At 40.8% G+C, this 24272-nt stretch overlaps 1 protein-coding gene across 1 annotated transcript in view; it reads left to right on the forward strand.

Annotated features, from left to right (window-relative positions):
* Positions 1–875: 875 nt before the first annotated feature.
* Positions 876–24272, forward strand: part of lhfpl4a (LHFPL tetraspan subfamily member 4a) — a 161325-nt gene continuing 137928 nt past the window's right edge. Inside the window, exon 1 of the mRNA XM_043707760.2 lies at positions 876–1441. Within this exon, the coding sequence (XP_043563695.2) occupies positions 1036–1441 (406 nt within the window). The 5' untranslated portion in view covers positions 876–1035. The remainder of the gene's footprint in view (positions 1442–24272) is intronic.

Below are 24272 nucleotides of genomic sequence, written 5' to 3' on the forward strand. Positions count from 1 at the left end.
TCTCCCTGTAGCTCAGATCCTCCAACCCTGGCAACATCCTTGTAAATCTCTTCTGAACCCTTTCAAGTTTCACAACATCTTTCCGATAGGAAGGAGACCAGAATTGCGCGCAATATTCCAACAGTGGCCTAACCAATGTCCTGTACAGCTGCAACATAACCTCCCAACTCCTATACTCAATACTCTGACCAATAAAGGAAAGCATACCAAACGTCTTCTTCACTATCCTATCTACCTGCGATTCCACTTTCAAGGAGCTATGAACCTGCACTCCAAGATCTCTTTGTTCAGCAACACTCCCTAGGACCTTACCATTAAGTGTATAAGTCCTGCTAAGATTTGCTTTCCCAAAATGCAGCATCTCGCATTGATCTGAATTAAACTCCATCTGCCACTTCTCAGCCCATTGGCCCATCTGGTCCAGATCCTGTTGTAATCTGAGGTAACCCTCTTCGCTGTCCACTACACCTCCAATTTTGGTGTTTTTCTGCAAACTTACTAACTGTACCTGTTATGCTCGCAACCAAATCATTTATGTAAATGACAAAAAGTAGAGGGCCCAGCACCGATCCTTGTGGCACTCCACTGGTCACAGGCCTCCAGTCTGTGGTTTAAACTGATAGTACAAATTGTTCTCGTGTCTTTTTTTTAACAGAAACACCTTTATCCGTTCAATCTGATTTAAGAATCCTGAGCTGAACATAACGTGGTGTGTGCTGGGAAATATTCCCAATAAGGCTGCATTACCTCGGTAACGCGCATACACCAAACAGCTAGCGTGTCGGGAGCGCGCACCCTGGAGCCGGAGAGAAAAAGAGATAGAGGGAGGGAGAGGGGGAAGCGAAAGAAGGGGAGAGAAAGAGGCAGAGAGCGTCTGGAAAGATGGAGCATCTCCACCATATAGCCACTCTATAACAATCGGACAAGGGCATCAGCACGATATTATTGGGATTTATTGTAAATGTAAGAGACTGAAGGTTGGCTCTTGCATTTGCATTAAGGAGCTAGCGAGGAGAGAAAGCGAGAGAGGAGAATATGTTGCCTTCACAGGAAGCCTCTAAAATCTACCATGACAATTACATGCGGAATTCCAGAGCCATCGGTGTGCTGTGGGCCATCTTCACCATTTGCTTCGCGATTATTAACGTGGTGGTTTTTATCCAGCCTTACTGGATCGGGGATAGTGTCGACACTCCCTACGCCGGCTACTTTGGCCTTTTCCATTACTGCATCGGGACAGGTTTAAGCAGCCGGGATTTAATATGCCAGGGAACCTTCTCCGACTTCTCCAGCATCCCCTCGGGTGCCTTCAAAGCAGCAGCGTTCTTCGTGCTGCTCTCCATGGTCCTGATCCTCGGCTGCATCACCTGCTTCGCTCTCTTCTTCTTCTGCAACACCGCCACTGTCTACAAGATCTGCGCCTGGATGCAGCTCCTGGCAGGTAGGGGGTGGCTGATGCATGCATCTGTAAGGAATAGTCCCATCTATGTGTGTACCTGTCCCTGTGCGTATGTGAGAGAGCGAGGAACCTCGGCATGTCTCAGATTGCCCTTAACAGTGGAAACCTCGGCCAAAACATAGTGCCCCAATACCGTTGATCCAGCACCACCTCTCATCTCAGGACTGTTATTAACCGAGGAGATCTGCTGGGACATGTGTAGGTTATATAATATGTAGTGCAATGATTAAAGGTGGCTATTGAATGCAGAATGGTTAGTAGTGATGGATTCCAGAGCTCCAGTGGTGAGTGACTTGAATGCAACGCGAAGTTAATGTGATGGATGGTGAGGTGCTGAATTTCCAGTGATGCCCCCATGTAATTAACATCATTGAATCTAACGGTATCTCAAACACCAATGTGAGCATATTAACTGCATGGTATAGAATACTAATCAGTAACGGTGCTGTAAAAATTCCCGGTGTGGAGTCGTTCATGCTGTGTGTGATGATGAACCGGGATGATTGATCGCTCAATATGGCTAAGATTCGACTCTCAACGTTTTGACGTAATTTTTTTGTTTGACTGAAAGGTATGGAGTCACCCATGGTCAGTGGAGGGTTAATTAGCCACTAGGACTATTACTAAGAGAGCTGTCGTATCAGACGTGGACACGGATGTGGTATCCTTATAGTAAATAGTCTTACTGTTCCAAAATGGAACGATGTGTATGTAGCGCCGGTGCAGTCAGAAGTACTGATAGACAATACTACGAGACTTCCCTGTAAACAGTTTGTTGATTCGGTTGGTGTTAAAGTATGCCAAATGCTGAATCTACTATCCTCATCCTTAAAAAGATCAGTTCGTCCATTACCGGGTCCGGATGAACAATTATTATAATATAACAGAGTGTGAGTGCAGCGCGACGCACGCCCCCATGTATTGTAGCCACCAAATGTTTAAGAGACAGTTTGCTGCGAATAATAGTGAGATGTATTTTGAGCTTTGCCTCTCAGATGCAAGATTCCCAATACCTGATTCCTAAGAGGAAGCATTTCATTGCTGTTTCAGTAATAGGCGGTTAATAGACGTAGCAGCTACACGGTTTATAAGTTTCTCTTGATGCAATGCAAGGTATCCTCAAAGGGCCCTTAAGTACATTTTATGTATCATTTTGGCTTCGGGGCCTGTATTCTTAATATCAAGGTCGCCCGGCATCAGTAGATTTTACAAGATTTCTGTGAAATACTTGTATCGTCAATTTTAAATATTTTAAGAATTTTTATGGAAAGAAACGAAATGATCACAGCAGAGTGATAGAACTCGACTTGGAATTCAAACTGAGCCCTGCCTATCCTATAAGTGATAGATCTGATTCTTCTTCTACTTGATGGATACCCTGGAGACCATTGCTGCTTTATGGAAACTAGGGGATCAAGAATTGTCACATTTATCACATACATGTTCACTTTACCCCAACCAAAATCTTCTTTTGACAAAGAAAAAAAGGTAAAGCCGAGCTATTTTGAGAGGAAAGCTCTGGGAGTTTGCTATTCTTCATTCTTATTCTGTTGAGAAACTAAAACTAGTGTATGGAATCAGTGTTGCCCAGATTATTTAACATAGTCATTACTGCTTTGTAAGAGTTGGTTACCACCTGAGCCAGAAACACATTGTTGTTTCTTGAAGGGATTCCATGAATCAGTATCCATTGTCTATTTTGTTTCTCTTCTTGTTACAGTTGTTGCCTGAAAAAGAAGCACTAATAGTTGAAAATGAATAAAATTTGGTAGGACAAATAAAAATCCTACAAACTCCTTGAAGAATGAATATTCAAGCAGAGAAATCTGCAGACAGTGTTACACCAATTATGAAAAACAAATGAAATCACTAATTAATAACACCATTTAAAAAGATTCAAAGCACTTGAATTAATTTGCAAAAGGCCAAGTTTGAAAAGCAGAAAGACTGGATTTCTTTCCAGGTTCTAAACTCTAATACAAGGATGAGACCCCATTGGAAAATAGTCATCTGACACAATCTTTAAAACAATAACCAATTAATGGCCAGAGAAAACTGGCCATTAATGCAAGTAAACCAGAAAGAGAGAGTGGATAGTGGTGCTGTCTTGACACTGTTATAAACTTGGTGGTTTCAGCTGTCCAATGGGAGAAGCATAATGAAAGAATCTATGGCTGTGATCCTGCAGGCAAGGTAGCTATGACTGGGAGGGGGGAGTGGGGATCCTCAAATTTATCCTGAAGCATTCACCACATCCCCCTACTTACTCTCCATCAGTCTGTAGTAGAAAGTGAAGACTGCAGATGCTGAACATCAGAGTCGAGAGTGTGGTGCTGGAAAAGCACAGCAAGTCGGGCAGCATCCAAGGAGGAGGACAATCGACATTTTGGGCATAAGTCCTTCATCAGGAATGGAGAATTGGCATTTTGGGCATAGGTCTTTCATCAGGACTCCATTCCTGATGAAGGGCCTATGCCCGAAACACCAATTATCCTGTTCCTCGGATGCTGCCTGGCCTGCTGTGCTTTTCCAACATCACACTCTCAACCCCCATCAGTCTGTGGCCAGGAACTTACCAGGCTTGGGATGGTCCAGGTATTTTAATTAAACTTATGAGCTATCTTCTACTCGTGGATGGATAGCCATCACAGCTGCCTGGCGTGCAACCTTAAAACTAGTCTAGAGGCAGAAAGATACTATCAAACCAACATACCAGTCAGCATAGAACCTCTGAAGAAGGATCAATGGACTTGAAATGTTTTCTCTCCACAGATTCTGCCAGATCTGCTGAGTTTCTCCAGCAATTTTTATTTTTGTGAGTCTCGAACTTTGATTAAACTACATTTTGAATATTATGAATTGATTTAGTCTCCAAATTTAAAAAAGACATTTAAGCATTGGAGCAAATGCAAAAAAAAAAGTTTTACTGCAATGATACATTGTTCTGAAGTTGTATCTATGAAGAAGATTTCTTTTTATCTGGAGACTAGAAAAAATGGAGCAAGATCCTGTTAGAGATTCTTAAGATTTATGAAGAACATTCCACTTATAAATATCAGAATATTATCAAATTTTTATAGAGTTAGTCAATATAGTGTGAAGCCATCCAGCAGAAATGTTCTTTCTCTCTCCCTCTGGAAAAGTACATGAAGTCATAAGAAATGACACTGTCTACTGGTTAAAGCTTTCATGTTGATATTCCTGAATTGCTAGGATGACATTGTATATTCTCTAGCCTATTCAAGTGTCTCGTTTTGCCAAACAAATGGCCCTCAACGTAAGGTAAACTTAAACATGACTTTATGCTAAAGTGATGGAGTGAGTAAGTGGTCTTTCCCAACATCCTGGGTACCTGTCATAGTCATTGGGTTAGAGGGTTTGAACAAGTGATTGACATAGATTTAAACAACCAGCCTCTCAAACTAAAGTATATTAATAGTGTTTGGAGACAGTCTTTGTTAGACAACTACCTGATTTTCAAAGGGCTGAAGATTGGGGAAGAGATTCTTAATACTTCATATGGATAGTAGAATACTGCCACCAAATCTACTGAAGTCGTTACAATCTTCGTCATTCATCTGTTAGTCCTCCAGACCCAGTAAACCGATCTCACTTATCACAGGTCAAATGTTTTTCTATTTATTCTGCTTATACATCATGTCTAAATTATTGCTTCTTGAAAAACTTAAGATACAACCTTAAAATCAATTGTAAACTCTTGGCTATCTGTGTTGGTAATATGCGACTCTCAAATCTCAAAATCTACACAGGGCAGAGCAGAACCTGGAGCCAAATGTTATACGATTGTTACTAGCACATCTGGCAGTAAATACAGGAGAAACATCTTCACCCAGATTGTGGTTGGAATGTAGAGTTGGCTACCATAAGGATGAGTTGCATATTTTTAAGGGAAAGCCAGTTAAATATATAACAGAGAAAGGATCAGAAGGATATATTAAAATCTGAAAGAACTGTGGATGCTGCAAATCAGAGACAAAAATGGAAATTGCTGGAAATGCTCAGCCGGTCTGGCAGCATCTGTGGAGAGAGATCAGAGTTAATGTTTCAGGTTGAGTGACCCTTTGTCAAAAGGATATGCTGATGGGTTGAGATGAAGAGGGTGAGATGAGGCTCAGGTGATATATGAATAGTGGAATGAATCACCTCTTTCTGTAATGTAAATACTGCCTGATATGCATGCAATCTAACCTTGACCTGGCTTAACATAACTTAAAATCATAACTCCTTTTTCCTCCAATCTCTTTAGTTGGAGCAAATGGTCAACTTGAATTTAGTGGACTAGATATTGTTGCCAATGGTGATGCAACAGTATTCACTGCAGACAATGGGGAATGATGGGTGGCACGGTGGCACAGTGGTTAGCACTGCTGCCTCACAGTGCCAGAGACCCAGGTTCAAATCCCGCCTCAGGCGACTAACTGTGTGGAGTTTGCATGTTCTCCCCGTGTCTGCGTGGGTTTCCTCTGGGTGCTCCGGTTTCCTCCCACAGTCCAAAGATGTGCAGGTCAGGTGAATTGGCCATACTAAATTGCCCGTAGTGTTAGGTAAGGGGTAAATGTAGGGGTATGGGTGGGTTGCGCTTCGGCGGGTCGGTGTGGACTTTGTTGGGCCGAAGGGCCTGTTTCCACACTGTAATGTAATCTAATCTAAATCTAAAAGCTGGCAATCTCTGTGGTGCAGTGTTTTGTTTATGGTATTAACTCAGAGGGGTCTTCAGGTATCTAGCTGAACTGATGACACTATGCAGGTAGGCAGTCAATCACATTAAAGTAGTCTCACAAACAAGAAACCAGTAAGTAAAACCACTGAACCTCTTCATTTTGCACTTTGACATTCTTACATGTAATGATTGGGAAATCGGGGAAATAATTATTTTAAAGTTCGTCTTTATTTTATAACTTTAAGAATTGTGCAATATTTTTATCCTAAAATAAGACACTGACATTCAGCAAATACAAAATTATATAGTCAGGGCCAATGAGACTCTTTAATCTGTAATTGTGAACTTACTATTTTGTTAAAAACCCAATTAAACCTCATTTAAGAAGCATAACATGCACTCAGGTTTTTACAGAGACTAAGAGCCTAAGAGAGAAGATTTTTGCCAGTTCAATGATTTCCAGTTGATTGAATTCTGGAGAGAATTCACCGGTGTACCCTCTGGAGAAGCATTAAATCAGTGGCAGGAACCTCTGGATGTTTATGTGTGTTATGCAGAATGCAGAGGTTACAGTCCATTTCAAAAAAGGAAGGATGCTGAATGCCAACAGTTTCATCATTGTTACTATTGCAAAATCAGGACCAATCTATTCCATTCATCATCTTATAAATCTTGATTAGATTACTCCTAAGACTACGCTGTTCTGCAGTACTCAGTTGTAGCTCTTTTAGTCTGTCGTAATAAGTAAGACAGCCTTATCTTGTCAGCTCATATTATTGTCCAAAGATTAATGGATTGGATACACTGCTTTGCTGATCAGCAGTGGTATTAAATGGTTATTATGGAGAGACAATTTCCCTTTATTGAGATTTCCAAATTAAAATATATATTCTCGCAAATCATTTTGGTCCTTTTATTCAGAAAGTTCAAAAGAAGTCAGATGTTTAGCTTCAGCATTTAGCCATAATGTTAATAGTTGTCATACAGTGGGATTATTGACCTTGAAATTAAGTTGTGAGGTAATTTTGTATGAATGATTAACATCTTCCTTTGAAACTCCTTCCCACTTTTTTTTTTAGTAGATCTATTCACCCAATTATTTTAAACAAGTCAGTGCTTTCAATGATACAGAACAAAAACATTTCAGATGAAGGCATTAAGTGCTCACTATGTAATTTCAAAGCCATTATCTTTATGGAAAAGTGTTTATGCATTTGTAAACTAAACCATATATTGGCTTTCTATACCTAATTATGATCTCATTTATGTCATCATTACATCCTAAATTCTTGGGCTAAGTGGTTCAATGCAAAGAGTCTCATGGAAACTATGGAGATACATTTGCCAAAATAACAACAGCTTTACGATTTTTATTTCAAGCTTGATGAAGTAGCATCATGAATAAAAATGCCATCACTCCAGGTCAGAATGAATAGATTGAAAGCCTGATAGAAAATCCAACATTAGATCCCTTAATGAAATGAGCTTTCAGCTGTCTCCGATCAGTTCTCAGTTGGTGTGCTTATATTCACTGCAAATTAGCATCATTAGTCAGAAATATGTCAAAAATGATCAATCTGCAAAATGGAGTTGTTGTCTGGGGTTGTCCTTTTAATGCTGGATTATGTTGTTGAGGGAAACGTGGAGGACAAAATGTGGGCAATCAATTCAAGATATAGCATCTTTGATTAGATGCACCTACACAAAGAAAATTCTGATACTGTCAGCATTTCTATAGCCAGTCACTTCTAGTTTTACAGTTCTCACGGAATCATACATCTCATGCATAATAATGCAAATATCAGCTTTGATTTTACTTCACCCCCTGTACCACAATGAACACATAAGCATCATTTTAGATGAACATTTAAAAAGACTTCATATCTGTTTCTGTGTTAACATTTCCCTTCACATTTTTCTTCCTTTTTTTTCTTTCTAAGTTAATTTGTTCTATCCATTCAAAATATTTTCCCTTTAGTAATAAACCTTTTCCTTGCTGGTTTCCTTCCTAATTTCTACCAATCTGGTCCTTGGATTAAAAGCAGCTCTAACTGCCAAAAGATGTCAAGAGTTGATAAACTAATACACAGATATGATGAGATCAACCCAGGAACAAGCTATGAATGACCAATAAAATAACATGTGTCTCACAGAGTTCTATGCTCCTGGGTGAGTTAATACATCAATAAAGAGGTGAACATACAAACATTGCAATATTATAAATGCTGATGATTCAGATCTTCATCTTTTTAAATTATGTCACACTCCCATTCTGAACAGAACATTCCAAAACTTATAAAAGAGATTTACAGACCCACATGAATTCAAATCTGCTGAATCTTGTTTTATGAGTAATGATTGTTTTGTTATTATTATTTGGTGCAAATCCCCAGCCAAGTAATGAAGGATAGAACTGGAGCATTGTCTTTTCAGTAATACCCACTGACTGAGTAAAATTAACCATCAATTAATATATAATTAACATACAGGAAGCACACCTAGATAAAGAAGCGCATTTAGAAAATATAACCATCCACCTTCTTATTATAAATTAAAATATTATATGAGGTTTGAAGTGTACTAGGTAGCATGCAAGTTATGAAACACATATGTGAGATCAAACATTTTTGGAAATGAGCTGTACATAATACATCAACACACACACACACTTCCCCCGCCCCCATAGTGACATAAGAGAATCACATGGAGAACAAAATAGTCCACACACAACCATTTTTTAATAAAAAGAACATTGTGGAAAGTTAATACTGTGTGATTTTGACTTGTGCATCAAATTGCAAAGCACCATAACAATTAATCTTTGATTCACCTCAATTTAACAATCAAATGTTGTGTCCTCAAACTCATACCAAAAGACTATCTGACCTGCAACTAAACTGAGCATGGATTCCATGAATGCAAATCAATTTTCAATATCTTTAATGGGATACATAGCTGAACACAAAATCCAAAGTCACCCTGATGTGGTCCCTGCTTAAGCAGAGTCTGCTGGGAAGGCTGCAAATGCAGATTGGAATAGATGTGTCTACTTCACATTGTATTCAAAAACCTTGTGTTTTGCTTTGAATCTGTAACAAAGAGATGGAATTTCAAAATGGAGTTTGGAATCTGATGCCTGGATGATTTCCACGTTCCAACACCTTGTTGGTGCTGCGTGCTATTTTGATCAGTAAATGCTTAATTGGAGATAAACAGGATCCCCTTAAGCATTTTTGTTTTATTATTTCTCATAGAAGCAATGCAGGTGCCAAGCATCTTTAGGGAGAGAAAAAAAAAATTATATATACGTAGCACTTTTCACAACTACTGGATCTCTTAAAGAACCTTGAAGCAAATGAAATACCTTTTGAAGTGTATCCATTGTTGTAGTAGAGGAAATACCATAACTGATTTGCAATCAGCAAACACCCACAAATAGCAATGAGATAATATTCAGATAATTTGTGTTTTTTTTGAGATGTTGATTGAGGGATAAATATTGACCAACACTTCACTTCAAAACAGTGCCGTGGGATCTTTTACATCCACCTGAACAGGTAGATGGAGACTAAGTTTCACATTTTATCCAACAATGGCCTAGCAGTACAGTGCACTTTCAGTACAGTATTGAAGTGTCAGCTTTGCTTTTTATGGTCAAGCCCGTAAAGTGGACTTGAACCCAGAAACTTGTGATTCAGAGAAAAATGTGTGAGGGACTGAACATTTGATTCTCTGAAGGCAGACAAAAGCTGCTTGCAGCATATGAGTGGCAAAGGCAGATCGGGTCTGCCTCAGTCTCATGAAGACAGCAGAGAGCTCCTTGGAGAGCCAACAGCATAAGTACTCAAAAGTGTGTCCATAAATACATCTGATCTGGCACGAGACCCACCAGTCACCAAGACATGTCACTGTATAAAAATAAAATTCCACTTTTTCTGAAATGAAGCCAACCACTGTGTACTCAAGTGCAACAGACTGTTTGTATTAATCAGATTCACTTTTGAAAATTGCCCTTTTGCCCTCCCTAAGATGTTACCAATACCTTTAAGGAACTTGATGGCTTTTTAATTAGAGACATCAGGATTTCTCACCCTTCCTAAAACTACAGCATATCTCAGTGACATCAGAACCCTCTGGGAATGCAATTTTGATGTTGCTTCTGAATCCAATTCCAATCCCACCACCAATCTTGGTATCAAAAGTATGGCCCAGCACTTGTTGAAGTTTAATTTCTAATGTGATTTGCAGACTTTCTGTAGCACTTCTCACGGTAAACTGAAGGATTTGCTCTGTTCCAGGGTAATGAGTATACTTCTGTGTAATTCACTGTGTGTTACTCTGTGATAATAGTGACAGGCCACAAATTTTGGCATGTGGAAAATCTCAGTATATGTGACCTTACCTTTGAGTTTATCAAAGATTTCAGGACTTGGAAATCATCAATAACTACAGGCATCCATACAAGGGGAGTTTCCACATGTTGAAATCAGCAAGATGACCCGAGCTGCTCCCATTATAAAGCAACCACATTGAGCCAATTCTAGGATATTTCTCATCAGGGCATTAGGTCACAAACAGGTTTGGTTTTGTCATTTCATACTTAGGAATATTTGCTAGGCTGAATCATTCTCAGGGCTAGTAAATGGCAATCCCCAATGTAGAAAGTCCACAACTAAGATTCCATTCACACATAGAATCAGCTCAGTGGAGAAACAGGCTATTTGGCCCATCGAGTTGACATCAACCCTCCACTCAGACCCATTCCCCTACCCTATCACCGTGCTTTTCAAATGGCTAATCCACCTTGTCTGCACATTCCTGGAAACTATGGGCAATTTAACATGACCAATACACCTTTGGACTGTAGGAGGAAATCTGAGAATGCGAATGAAACCCATGCGGACGCAGGAGAATGCTCAAACTCCAAACAGGTGGTCGCTCAAAATTGGAATTAAACGCAGGTTCCTGGCGCTGTGAAGCAGCAGTGCTAACCACTCAGCCACAGTGCCAAACTCATTTTGATTGCCTTACAAAGGGGTTTCAGCCCCACTATCATAACCTTCCATGGTAAGGAACTGAACATAAGACTACTTAACAAGGTAAAAACCCAGTGTTGGCACAGTATATGAGCACCGATAGAAGATTCATAAACTAATAGACGACAGAGAGTTGGGATAGTAAAGCTCTTCTCAGGACGACAAACTATAACGAGTGGAGTGGCAAGGGATCAGTACTAGGGTCACAATTATTAACAATACATTAATGACTTGGATAATGGGATTAAATGTCCTTTCACCAAATCTGTGGATTACACAAAAGTAGGTGGGAAGGCAAACACTGAGGATGATATAAAGAGTTTGCAGACAGGTTACGTGAATGGACAAAAGCTTGGTAGAGTTGTGATTTTGTAGTTTTGGTAGTACTTGTGGAGTGAGAAACAGAGTTCATGGGCATGATATTTCTCCCCGAGGGGGAAGCAGAGATCAGGTCTCAAACCCACAGCGAGAAGAGAAGTAGTTACGTGTTTATCACAGCAGTGTGCCTTTAATTGCCTTGGACGTGAGGCCTCCCTTCAATAAAAGACAGCAGCAGAATCTTGAAGCTTTAGAATTAATCAGAGGCTTGCTATTCTAAAATAAACAGCAGGCTTCAAAGGGGGATATGTAAGGCAGAAGCCACTTCAAAATGGAGATGTGCTGTCTTCAATATTTAGAATTATTAAGTGAATGAATTGTGCAGCCAAGCCACTGATAATGCTGGGGGAATGGGAGAGCAAATGGGTGGGGTGAAGTCTTGGCTTGACCCATCCCATTTTACCTTACATTTTGTCACTGATTACTCCTGCCATTTACCCTATCACCTACTATCCATTCTACTGCAAATCTTCTCTGTTCGCTCCCTCCTCCCCACAACCTCCTTCCTGCCCCTGTGCTTGCTTAGATTGATTTTCCCACAAACCAAACAGAAATTGGAATGCCAACTAGCTTGAATTGCTTTGTCTACCTTCTAGTGACCAATATTAAACTATTTGTAGTTGTCTGGGATCCCTTTTGCACCACTTTATCAACTCTTAAATACTTTCATTGTTCCATTAGATATTATTCTACTTCAGATTCATTTGTTTCTGTCTTTTGTTTTCATCCTACTGCCATTCCATGTACTTTTTAACTGTCCTTTTAATTTTAATTTTTGTCCAGTGCCCTGGCACAATGGACACAAGGATCAAATCTCAGTTGTGTATTCTTTTGGGTGGAGTGTTTAATCATTATAAAGAACTTGGAGAGAGATCACAACTGTGGCACTCATGCTGAAGAGCATATATATAGCTCCGAACGTATTTACAGCATCTTTATAAGGAAGTTGAGAATTGCCAACAACAGCAAAAGTTGTAGCCATAATCCAGTCGGAGACTTGCTGGGCGGAGTTCAAATAACAAACAGGAAAGGATCTGTACAATGTTAAATTGTGCTTATTGCAGTTGACAAAAATTAAGGAATGCTATTTGAACCTAAATTTTATTTTCCTTACTCAAACATCCCTAAATGTAAAATGTCAGCCTGTTCACTAACATTTGAACTCTTGTTCAATGTCTGGTTGCCACCTTAAGCGTGCGCCACGGCAAACATCCACATAAGTGCTGGAGTCTACTTTATAGTGATCATCTTTCAAAATGGTTCTTTCCCACAAACCAAATGGAAATTGGAATGCCAACCAGCAGTATGTACAACATGTTGCGCTCCACCACCTAAGTAACGATTACGGTTAATTTAAGAGCCAGCATGTTTAGAAAGTCTTTCTCTTTAACACCAATTATTCGGCTTAAATGGTGAGTACCAAAGTGTGAATAATGACTGTAAGGAGTAGAGTACAGTCTGTTGATAATGTACATTGCATGACCACTGCAATATTTTGAGACCAACACCTCTGTGTTCCAGAGGCAATGAACTCTTCCACTTAGCTCAAGGCTAATGTGATAAAGTATTTAATATGATTCTGAGGATGATGAGCTAAATTTCTTTCTGTCAGTTGATTGATTTCAGTGTGACCTCAAGTGGTGTAACAATGTTCTTTGTTTCGGGTTTAGACATTTGAACACAGCCACTTTATTAGGGCTTTTTTGTGCCTCATAATTGGCATGAGAAACTGTTGTTGTCCATGCTGAAAAGCAATGATAGTAACTACTGACTAGAGGGTTACTGAACAGATTGAAATCAGCTTCTAGGGCAGTTAGCCAACATCCTTGTTTTAATTCTGTGCTGCAGATTTTATTGTAAGCTTATGCCCAATGCATTATCACTTTAATACACAAGGTTCATCCATCTGAACCATTTTTGGCAGACCAGTTAGATGTCCTTGTTCTCAGTATTTAGTAAGAAATGCTATTTGAAATTGTGTTTTATTTTCCTTACTCGAACATCTCTAAATATAAAACGTGAGTAGTGAATCAAAATGTCCTCAATTCTGTTGTGTTGGCTGGCGCACATTTTCAGTGATTAACAGAGCACAAAGCGGTCCATTCTCATAGTTGCTTTTTATTTTACTTATTGCAAAGTCATTCAGGGGCATATTCAGGTGAGAGGAGAGAGATTTTAAAAAGACATAGGGGCAAATTTAGATTAGATTACTTACAGTGCGGAAACAGGCCCTTCGGCCCAACAAGTCCACACCGACCCGCCGAAGCGCAACCCACCCATACCCCTACATTTACCCCTTACCTAACACTATGGACAATTTAGCATGGCCAATTCACCTGACCTGCACATCTTTGGACTGTGGGAGGAAACCGGAGCATCCGGAGGAAACCCACGCAGACACGGGGAGAACGTGCAAACTCCACACAGTCAGTCGCCTGAGGCGGGAATTGAACCCGGGTCTCTGGCGCTGTGAGGCAGCAGTGCTAACCACTGTGCCACCGTGCCAACTTTTGCACAGAGGGTAGTTCGCATGTGGAGTGGTTGGAAGGACAGTTACAATGTTTAAAAGAACTTAGATAAGTACATGAATAGGAAAGATTTGGAGGGATATGGGTGAGGAGCAGACAGGTGTGATGAGTTTAGTTTATGTTCGACGTGGACTGGTTGGATCGAAGGGTCTGTTTCCATACTCTATGACTCTATGTCTATAACTTGCTTAGAAGCCTTCATAATGGTCACTTCTCAGCAAAGTGGGTACTGAAGATGCTGGAGATTAGAGTCAAGATTACAGTAGTGCTGCAAAAGCTCAGCAGGTCAGGCAACATCCATGGAGCAGGAAAATTGACATTTTGGCCAAAAGCCCTTCATCAGGAATGAAGCTGGCAGCCTCGGGGTGGAGGGATAAATGGGAGGGGGGTGGGAGTGCAATAGGTGGATGGAGGTGGGGGGTAAAGGTGATATTGTCAGTTTCTAAGTTGATAATATGGAAGTGACAGCAACAAGTGTCATTGTGTACATCTTGGAATTATAATAATATTTTTAATCTTGAATAATTTGACCATTGTCTTATGTTCAGGCTTGAATCATCTATTTTCAATGTCTGCTTGCTGATCATCAACCAAGCACGAGAGATTTAGAGTGTAGAAAAGGCCTTTGAAAAGTTAGATCATAGTGAGAAACACAGCAATTAGACCAGGAGCAATAGTGGGCTTACAGAATGCAAAAAGAGGACAGAGAAAGTGGGATGACTCCAAGGAGGTGTGATTCAGGGCTGGAACAGTTACAACCATGCTGTATGTAGGGTGGGCTTGAATCGGAGAAAGTGAGATTGTGCCTGGAGGATTAGAAACAAAAACCACCAAGTCAGTATATGGAAGATATAGACTGTAGGGAAATAGATGGTGACATCTTGCAAAATGTCCAGATTACAGAGGAGGAAGTGCTGGATGTCTTGAAACGGATAAAAGTGGATACATCCCCAGGACCTGATCAGGTGTACCCGAGAACTCTGTGGGAAGCTAGAGAAGTGATTGCTGGGCCTCTTGCTGAGATATTTGTATCATCGATAGTCACAGGTGAGGTGCCGGAAGACTGGAGGTTGGCAAATGTGGTGCCACTGTTTAAGAAGGGCGGTAAAGACAAGCCAGGGAACTATAGACCAGTGAGCCTGACCTCGGTGGTGGGCAAGTTGTTGGAGGGAATCCTGAGGGACAGGATGTACATGTATTTGGAAAGGCAAGGACTGATTCGGGATAGTCAACATAGCTTTATGTGTGGGAAATCATGTCTCACAAACTTGATTGAGTTTTTTGAAGAAGTAACAAAGAGGATTGATGAGGGCAGAGCAGTGGATGTGATCTATATGGACTTCAGAAAGGTGTTTGACAAGGTTCCCCATGGGAAACTGATTATCAAGGTTAGATCTCATGGAATACAGGGAAAACTAGCCATTTGGATACAGAACTGGCTCAAAGGTAGAAGACAGAGGGTGGTGGTGGAGGGTTGTTTCTCAGACTGGAGGCCTGTGACCAGTGGAGTGCCACAAGGATCAGTGCTGGGCCCTCTTCTTTTTGTCATTTACATAAATGATTTGGATGTGAGCATAACAGATACAGTTAGCAAGTTTGCAGAAAATACCAAAATTGGAGGTGTAGTGGACAGCAAAGAGGGCTACCTCAGAGTACAACAGGATCTGGACCAGATGGGCCAATGGGCTGAGAAGTGGCAGATGGAGTTTAATTCAAATCAATGCGAGATGCTGCATTTTGGGAAAGCAAATCTTAGCAGGACTTATACACTTAATGGTAAGGTCCTATGGAGTGTTGCTGAACAAAGAGACCTCGGAGTGCAGGTCCTTGAAGCTGGAGTCGCAGGTAGATAGGATAGTGAAGAAGGCGTTTGGCATGCTTTCCTTTATTGGTCAGAGTATTGAGTACAGGAGATGGGAGGTCATGTTGCAGCTGTACAGGACAGTGGTTAGGCCACTGTTGGAATATTACATGCAATTCTGGTCTCCTTCCTATTGGAAAGATGTTGTGAAACTTGAAAGGGTTCAGAAAAGATTCACAAGGATGTTGCCAGGGTTGGAGGATCTGCGCTACAGGGAGAGGCTGAACAGGCTGGGGCTGCTTTCTCTGGAGCGTCGGAGGCTGAGGGGTGACCTTATAGAGGTTTTCAAAATTATGAGGGGCATGGATAGGATAAATAGACAAAGTCTTTTCCCTGGGTCAGGGAGTCCAGAATTAGAGGGCATAGGTTTAGGGTGAGAGGGGAAAGATATAAAAGAGACCTAAGGGGTAACATTTACATGCAGAGGGTGGTATATATATGGAATGAGCTGCCAGAGGATGTGGTGGAGGCTTGTACAATTGCAACATTTAAGAGGCATTTGGATGGGTATATGAATAGGAAGGGTTTGGAGCGATATGGGCCAGGTGCTGGCAGGTGGGACTAGATTGGGTTGGGATATCTAGTCGGTATGGACGTGTTGGACCGAAGGGTGTGTTTCCATGCTGTACATCTCTATGACTCTATGACTCTATGTAAATGTTCAAACCACCTCATTGACATTAGAATCTCTCAAGCATAGCAGAGGCTCTGTTCTAATATCCCATACCCCTTTGTGTTCTATTACCCACTCTCCCCCTCCATTACTTCTCTCGAAAATGTGAAAAATAATCTGAAAGATGATTATTTACTTTAAGGTACAATAGGATGAAAGGGTTAAAGTGTATAGTACAATTTAAAAAATAAAATTCACAACATAAAGCATTTGCGTCTTAACCTAGGTTTACAATGTGACCTCAAATACAGCTCCAATAGGGAGCATGTTTTTGCACTTTGAGCTCCCAGATTTGGTGAAACGTAAATCTCACTTGATCTGGGCCTCATCTATTTTCCTCTATTTGCAAAACCTGTTTCTATTTCCACAGCAACTTTTTTGATATAAGTAGCAAATGGCGACAAATATATCTAAATGAGTTCTCAACCTAACAAGAATAACCCTGCACTGCACCTGTGGGAATCATTCCATTTCCGGCAGCAGACATCGATAGCACCTTTGTGATTGCCAATTTGTGGGCAACTTTGCATTTTGTAACTGGGTTAAAAAGCCTGTATTCATGTCATTGAAAGATTGCCACCTCCCACTTTCATCATAGCAATGTTTCCAAATTCAGATCCAAAACCCATCGGTAAGAGATCAGTGATTTTAGCTGATTGCACAATACAGAGCCCTGAATGTTTGTTTTCATTTATATTGAGTTTTGCTTAATCCTGAATTATTTAGCATTACATTTCAGGTTAATGGTGATTTGTCATTAAGAATTCATGTGAGCAGTACAAAAGATCAATCGCCAAGTTAAGGATTAATGAAGATAATTGCCTGTTGGAATTGCAAACCCATCCATTGTGATTTTCTCCAAAATCTATCCAGTCACACTTTCATTAAAAGGTGCCTTGAAAATAAAAACTCACAAAACTGCCAAAATTGTCATAAATATTTTATAGAGTCATACAGCATGGAAACAGATTCTTCGGTCCAACTCATCTGTGCCAAACAGCCATCCCAATTTGACCTCGTCCCATTTTCCTCTAAAACCTTTCTATTCATACACACATCAGATGCCTTTTAATATTGTAATTGTACCAGCCTCCAACACTTCCTCTGGCAGTTCGTTCCTTACACACACCACCTTCTGCATGAAAAACTTACCCCTCAGATTCTTTTTAAATATTTCCCTTCTCACCTTAAACCTATAGCCTCTAAGTTTTGGACTCCCCTACCCTGGGTAAAAGACCTTGGCTATTCACACTGCCCATATTCCTCATCACCTTATAAACCTCTATAAGGTCACCCTTCAACCTCCAATTCTCCGGTCCCTGGTCCAGTCCTAGCAATATGTTTGTAAATCTTTTCTGCACCCTCCCATGTTTAACAACATCTTTCCAATTTTATGTAGTATTTCAAAAAAGGACTCACCAATATCCTCTACAGCTGTAACATGACATCCCAACTCTTATATTCAATGTTATGACCAATGAAGGCAAGCATGCGAAATGTATTCTTCACTGCCCTGACTACCTGAGACTCCATTTTCAAAGAACTATACACCTGCACCTCAAGGTTCAGCAACACTCCTCAGGATCCTACCATTAATTGTAGAAATCCTTCCCTTGGTTGTCTTGCCAAAATTCAGTATCTCACATTTATCTAAATTAAACTCCATCCACCACTTCTTGGCCCTTTGGCCCATCTGATCAAGGTCCCATTGTAGGCTGAGATAATCTTCTTCACTGTCCACTATATTTTGGTGTCATCTGTAAATTTACTAGCCATACTTCCTATATTCACATCCAAATCATTTATATAAATGACAAAAGACAGTGAATGCCTCAATAATCTTTGTGGCACACCACTGGTTATAGGACTCCAGTCCGAAAAACAACCCTCCACCATTACCCTCTGTTTCCTTCCTTCAAGCCAATTTTGTATCTAATTAGTTAGCTTCCTATACACAACCCATTGTCAGCTACTATGTGATCACCTTGCTAACCAGTCTACCATGGGGTACCTTGATGAATGTCCATATAAACCAATCTATCTTCATCAATCTTGTTTGTCACCTCTTCAAAAAAACTCAAGCAAGTTAAGTGAGACATGATTTCCCACACACAAAGCCATGCTGACTATCAGTCCTTGCCTTTCCAAGTGCATGTACATCCTATCCCTCAGAACCTCCTTCAACAATTTACTCATCACTGAGGTACAATCCACTGGTCTAGAGTTCCCTGACATTTCCTTACAGCCATTCTTAAATAATAGTTCTACATTAGCCACCCTCCAGTCCTCTGGCATCTCACCTGTGGATATTGATGATACAAATATCTCAGCAATGGCAACTTCTTCCCTAGCTTCCCACAAGGTTCTGGGAAGCACCTGATCAGGTCTTGGAAATTTATCTACCCTTGTACATTTTAAGACCTCCAGCACCTCCTCTTCTGTAATATGAACTCTTTTCAAGATATCACAATTTATTTTCCCAAGTTCCCTCGCTTCAATGTCCTTCTCCACAGTAAATACTGATGCAAAATATTTGTTTAATATCTTACTCATCTTCCGTGTTTCCACACATAGACGGTCACATTAATCTTTCAGAAGCCCTATTCTTTCCCGAGTTACTCTTTTTCCCTTTATGTATTTACAGAATCGTTTTGGATTCTCCTTAACTCTATTTGCCAAAACTATCGTCTGCCCCTTTTTGCTCTCCTAATGTATCTCTAAAGTATACAACCTTATAGCGATTCACTCAATCCCAGCTGTCTATACCTCTTACTTTTTCTTGGCCAGAGCCTGTTGTGTTTTTTTTGTCCTCAAGAAAGCAAATTAAATTGTCAAGTGAGTTATACTGGACATAAAAACAAAACAGAAAATTCAGAAAATAGTCAGCAAATCAGGCAGCATCAGCAGAAAGAGATGAACAGGGACTCTACCTGCAAATTCCTCCATAAACCACACACAATGTGACCTATATCCATCATTCCTTCACGGTTACTAGGTCAATATCCTGGAAAGGTCTTCCTAACAACACTGTGGGTATCGTTAACCCCAAGCACTTCGTCAATTCAAGAAAAAAAGCCCAGCAGGGCAATAAGGGATGAGCAGTAAATGCTGGCCATGCCCAATAACATCCACATCCCTGTGGATGTATCGAGAAAATGTTACATAGTGGGTATGGGGGCAAGCACAAATCCTAGAAATGAATTTCAAAAAAGCACACAGAAATAGGGTCATGGACAGAATTCATATGGTTTGGGATCCCAATGTTGAGGTCAACTAAGGGTCTGGATGCTGCACTGTTTTGGAAGTACAGTATTCACCTGACCATGATTTTCTGTGAAGCGAATAATTGGTAACTCTTGAATCTGAAGAGCCCATAAAAAGCTATCCTGCAAAAAAGGATCTCCAGCTTCTTGATTCTAGGTAAGAGAGGGAGGGAGACAGTTCTTTCATCCTTTCATTAACTTATTTTAGGAATTGCAAGTAAAGAATGACCCCCACTACCAGGCTGCCATTGTGAAAGAGGATTTCCTCCACAGAGTGGTCTCTTCCTTGTTGAGGAAACGAAGAGCAGACTGGGTGATTACTTCGCAGAATACCTCTGTTCTGTCCATGAAAAAAAACCCTGTGCTTCCAGTTGCTTGTTATTTCAACACGCCACCATGTTCCCTGGTGAACAACTCTGTCTCGGGCTTGCTGCAGTGCTCCAGCGAAGCTCAGTGCAAGCTGGTAGAACAACACCTCATTTTCCACTTGGGACCCTGCAGCCCTCTGGACTCCACATTGAGTTCAATAATTTCAGGGTTTGAGGCCATGTGATTACGCCAATCCCACACACAGCAAGCCTTGTCGTCACTTGGACAGTGACTATACACAACCCATTGTCAGCTACTAATAGCCTTCGTTACCAGCTATTCATTCCCCCAGACCGACCATTAACCACTCTTTTGTCTGTCCAAACTGGGTTTCTTTTTCTTTGGGCTCTATCTCCACCTATTGCTTACTCTCACCCTTCCCACACCCTCTCCATTTTCTGCGTAGACTGACATTTTCCAAGCAACCATCAGTTCTGAGGAAGGGTCACTGGATCTGAAACGTTAACTCTGATTTCTCTCCATAGGTGCTACCTGACCTACTGAGGTTTTCCAGCAGTTTCTGTTTTTGTTTTAGAGGTTTACAAAATTTAGAGGGGCATGGATAGGGTAGATAGGAAAAGTCTTTTTCCCTGGGGTCTGGAGTCCAGAACTAGAGGGCATAGGTTTAGGGAGAGAGGGGAAAGATATAAAAGAGACTTACAGGGCAACTTTTTCACACAGAGGGTGGTATGTGTATGGAATGAGCTGCCAGAGGAAGTGGTGGAGGCTGATACAATCGCAACATTTATAAGGCATTTGGATGGGTATATGAATAGGAAGAGTTTGGAGGGATATGGGCCGGGTGCTGGCAGGTGGGACTAGATTGGGTTAGGATATCTGGTCAGCATGGATGGGTTGGACCGAAGGGTCTGTTTCCATGCTGTACATCTCTATGACTATGACTCTATGAGATTTAAAGGCAAATATAACGTGCTGTGTTCCAGATGTAATTTGATTAGTTACACTACTTGACTTTAAGCAAAACACACTTTCTTCTGACTCTACAGTTAAAATACAAACTAAAGAATGAAGAATCAGTCCGACTCTTTTGGAAAGCTTATCAGAAGAATTGATTATTTAACTACTGAACAGCAACTGTTCCAATCTAGTAACATCCCACAAATGGACCCTCTGTAAAGACAAATTCAATGAAATAGGTTGTCTCATTGTGCAATTATTCTTCAGTCCAGGAGGAAGGAATGTCAAAGAAAAGTTCTGGCAGAGAAAGCAAGAACTCAAGTATTTTGCTGCAGCTGTGGGAGAAGTATGGCAGCTTTGAAATCGCAATAACTACTGAAAGCTAAACTAAAATCCTGGTTCTGTGGGAGCCTGACTCCACCCATTCATGCTACTTCTAACTTTACAAAAAAAAGACAGAAGCTGTTTACTTCATTGACTTGAAACAGACCACTTGGCCTCTGTCTCAACCTACCTTCGTTAAAAAAAAGGACAAAATACACCTCTTGTAGCATTATCACACGGGATAAATTGGTGTTCCATTTCCAAGTTTGGCTTCTTTTGTCTCAGGCTTAATGATTGCAAGACAATAAGCTAAATATCCATTTTGAGCAATTCATGGTGTTTTGCTTCACATAGGAATAGCTGCCAAATTAATCCAAATATCTCTCCTGGTGTCATTGCTGAGGTTCCACAGCATAAGGCTCAGTGTGACCACTGGAAAATGCAGTTTTGGGACTCTCTTTTTGTCCTGTCTTTGGGGTCCCAAATCTCACAACCAGGTTCAGGTTCCTAATGAATATTTAAACTTGTCTCCAAACTGATTTTGAAATGAACTAGAAGCTTTTTCACGTGAACGCTTCACAGGAAGACTATTTTCAATTTCTTTGCTACTTCAGAGACTCCAACACAGCAACAGACAAAGGGGATTGATTTTACAGCATTTGGGCTTTGTTTTTTTTAGATCCCCTACAGTGTGGAAACAGGCCCTGTGGCCCAACAAGTCCACACCAACCCTCCAAAGAGTAACCCACCCAGACCCATTTCCCCCTGACTAATGCACCCGACACTATGGGCAATTTAGCATGGCCAATTCACCTGGCCTGCACATCTTTGGACTGTTAGAGGAAACCGGACCACCCAGGGTAAACCCACACAGACACAGGGAGAATATGCAAACTCCATGCAGACAGTGGCCCAAGGCTGGAATCAAACCTGGGACCCTGGTGCTGTGAGGCCACAGTGCTAACCACCAAGCCACTATGCCACCCAAGTTCAGGCTCCTAATGAATATTTAAACTTGTCTCCAAACTGATTTTGAAACAAACTCAAAGCTTTTTCATGTGAACGCTTCGCAGGAAGACTATTTTCAATGTCTTTGCTACTTCAGAGACTCCAACACAGCAAGAGACAAAGGGAGTTGATTTTGGGCTTTGTTTTTTTTTACTATTTAATCTACCAAACCATTTTTCAAAACATAAAAATCATAATGCTATACCTTCTTCAGGTCTGCTAATTATTTGAACCCAAAATCTCCTTGATCTGCAATATTTTCCTTATGACCTGTCAGTCAGGCATAGGGCAAAAAAGCAGCACCTAAATTGTGTTCCCTTTAAAATGTGCACAGCCACAATCTACATGTCAGTGCAACAAATGAGCAGCACAAATTCCAAGGAAAATTAGATGGAACATTGCTGTATGCCACTCCAATGCTGCTAAATTGCAATCTGTCCCATTCCCTTATAATGTATTCCCTCTGGATATTTTGTTTTTACTCTCTCTATTCAACTGCAATTCCATATTAGTAAGACAGCAGCAAAATATAACTTAATTAAAGCAAATTAAGCTGCTAGAAATCTAGTATTTTGTTTATTCACTTGTAGGGTGTGGGCGTCGCTGGCTGGGCCAGCATTTATTGTCCATCCCGACTTGCCCTTAAGAAGGTAGCGGTGAGATACCTTTTCAAACCACTACAGTCCATGTGATGTAGGTAGACCCACAATGCCATTGGGAGTGGATTCCAGGATTATGATCCAGCAACAGTGAAGAAACAGCAAGTACTTCCAAGTCAGCATGGTGAGTGGCTTGAAGAAGAACTTGCAGGTGGTAGTGTTCCCATACATCTGTTACCCTTGACCTGCTGGATTGAAGTGGTCATGGTTTTGGTAGGTGCTGTCTAAGGATCTTTGGTGAATTTCTGCAGTATGTCTGGTAGATGGTACACACTTCTGTGACTGAGCTTCAGTGGTGGCTGGAGCGGATGTGGTTCCAGTCAAGTAGACTGCTTTGTCCTTGATGGTGTCAAGCTTCCTGAGTGTTGTTGAAGCTGCACCCATCCAGACAAGTAGGGAGTCTTCCAGCACTCCTCACTTAGCCTTGAAGATGGTGGACAGGCTTTGGGGATTCAGGAAGTGAGTTACTTGCTGCAGTATTTCTAACCACTGACGTATTCATGTAACCATTTTAATTTATGGTTAAGCCAGTTCAGATTCCAGTCAATGGTAACTCCCCAAGATGCTGATAGTGAGGGATTTAGTGATGGTAATGCGATCAAATGTCAAGAGGTGATGGTTAGATTGTCTCTTATTGGAGATAATAATTTCCCAGCATTTGTGTGGCATGAATGTAACTTGTCACTTGTAAACCCAAACCATGATATTGTCCAGGTCTTACTGCATTTGGACAGGGACTGTTTAAGTATCTGAGGAATCGCAAATGGTGCTGAACATTCGATGAACATCCCTACTTCTGACCTTACAATGGAGAGAAGTTCATTGATGAAGCAGTTGAAGGTGTTTGTGCCTAGGAAGTTGATTTCATAGCATCTCAGCTGAAAATCCTAGAAAATCCTCAATGCTGAGGAAAGCAGTGAACCAGGCATGCTCATGAAGTGATTATAGTAAATTTCAAAGAGCTCATGCCCTGTGAATCTCCAGTTTATTTGCTTTCAGGTGATGGTATACTGTGGTCATTTTGGTTCTTAATTTGAAATGAAGAATTGTACATGGTAATGTCATTTTATTGTTAAGTCTGACTAATTTCTCCTTCATGATATATTTTGGAGCAG

This window comes from Chiloscyllium plagiosum, unplaced genomic scaffold (genome assembly GCF_037043375.1).
Source record: "Chiloscyllium plagiosum isolate Xiang-an unplaced genomic scaffold, Cpla_swu_hap1 HiC_scaffold_14, whole genome shotgun sequence".
NCBI lineage: Eukaryota > Metazoa > Chordata > Chondrichthyes > Orectolobiformes > Hemiscylliidae > Chiloscyllium > Chiloscyllium plagiosum.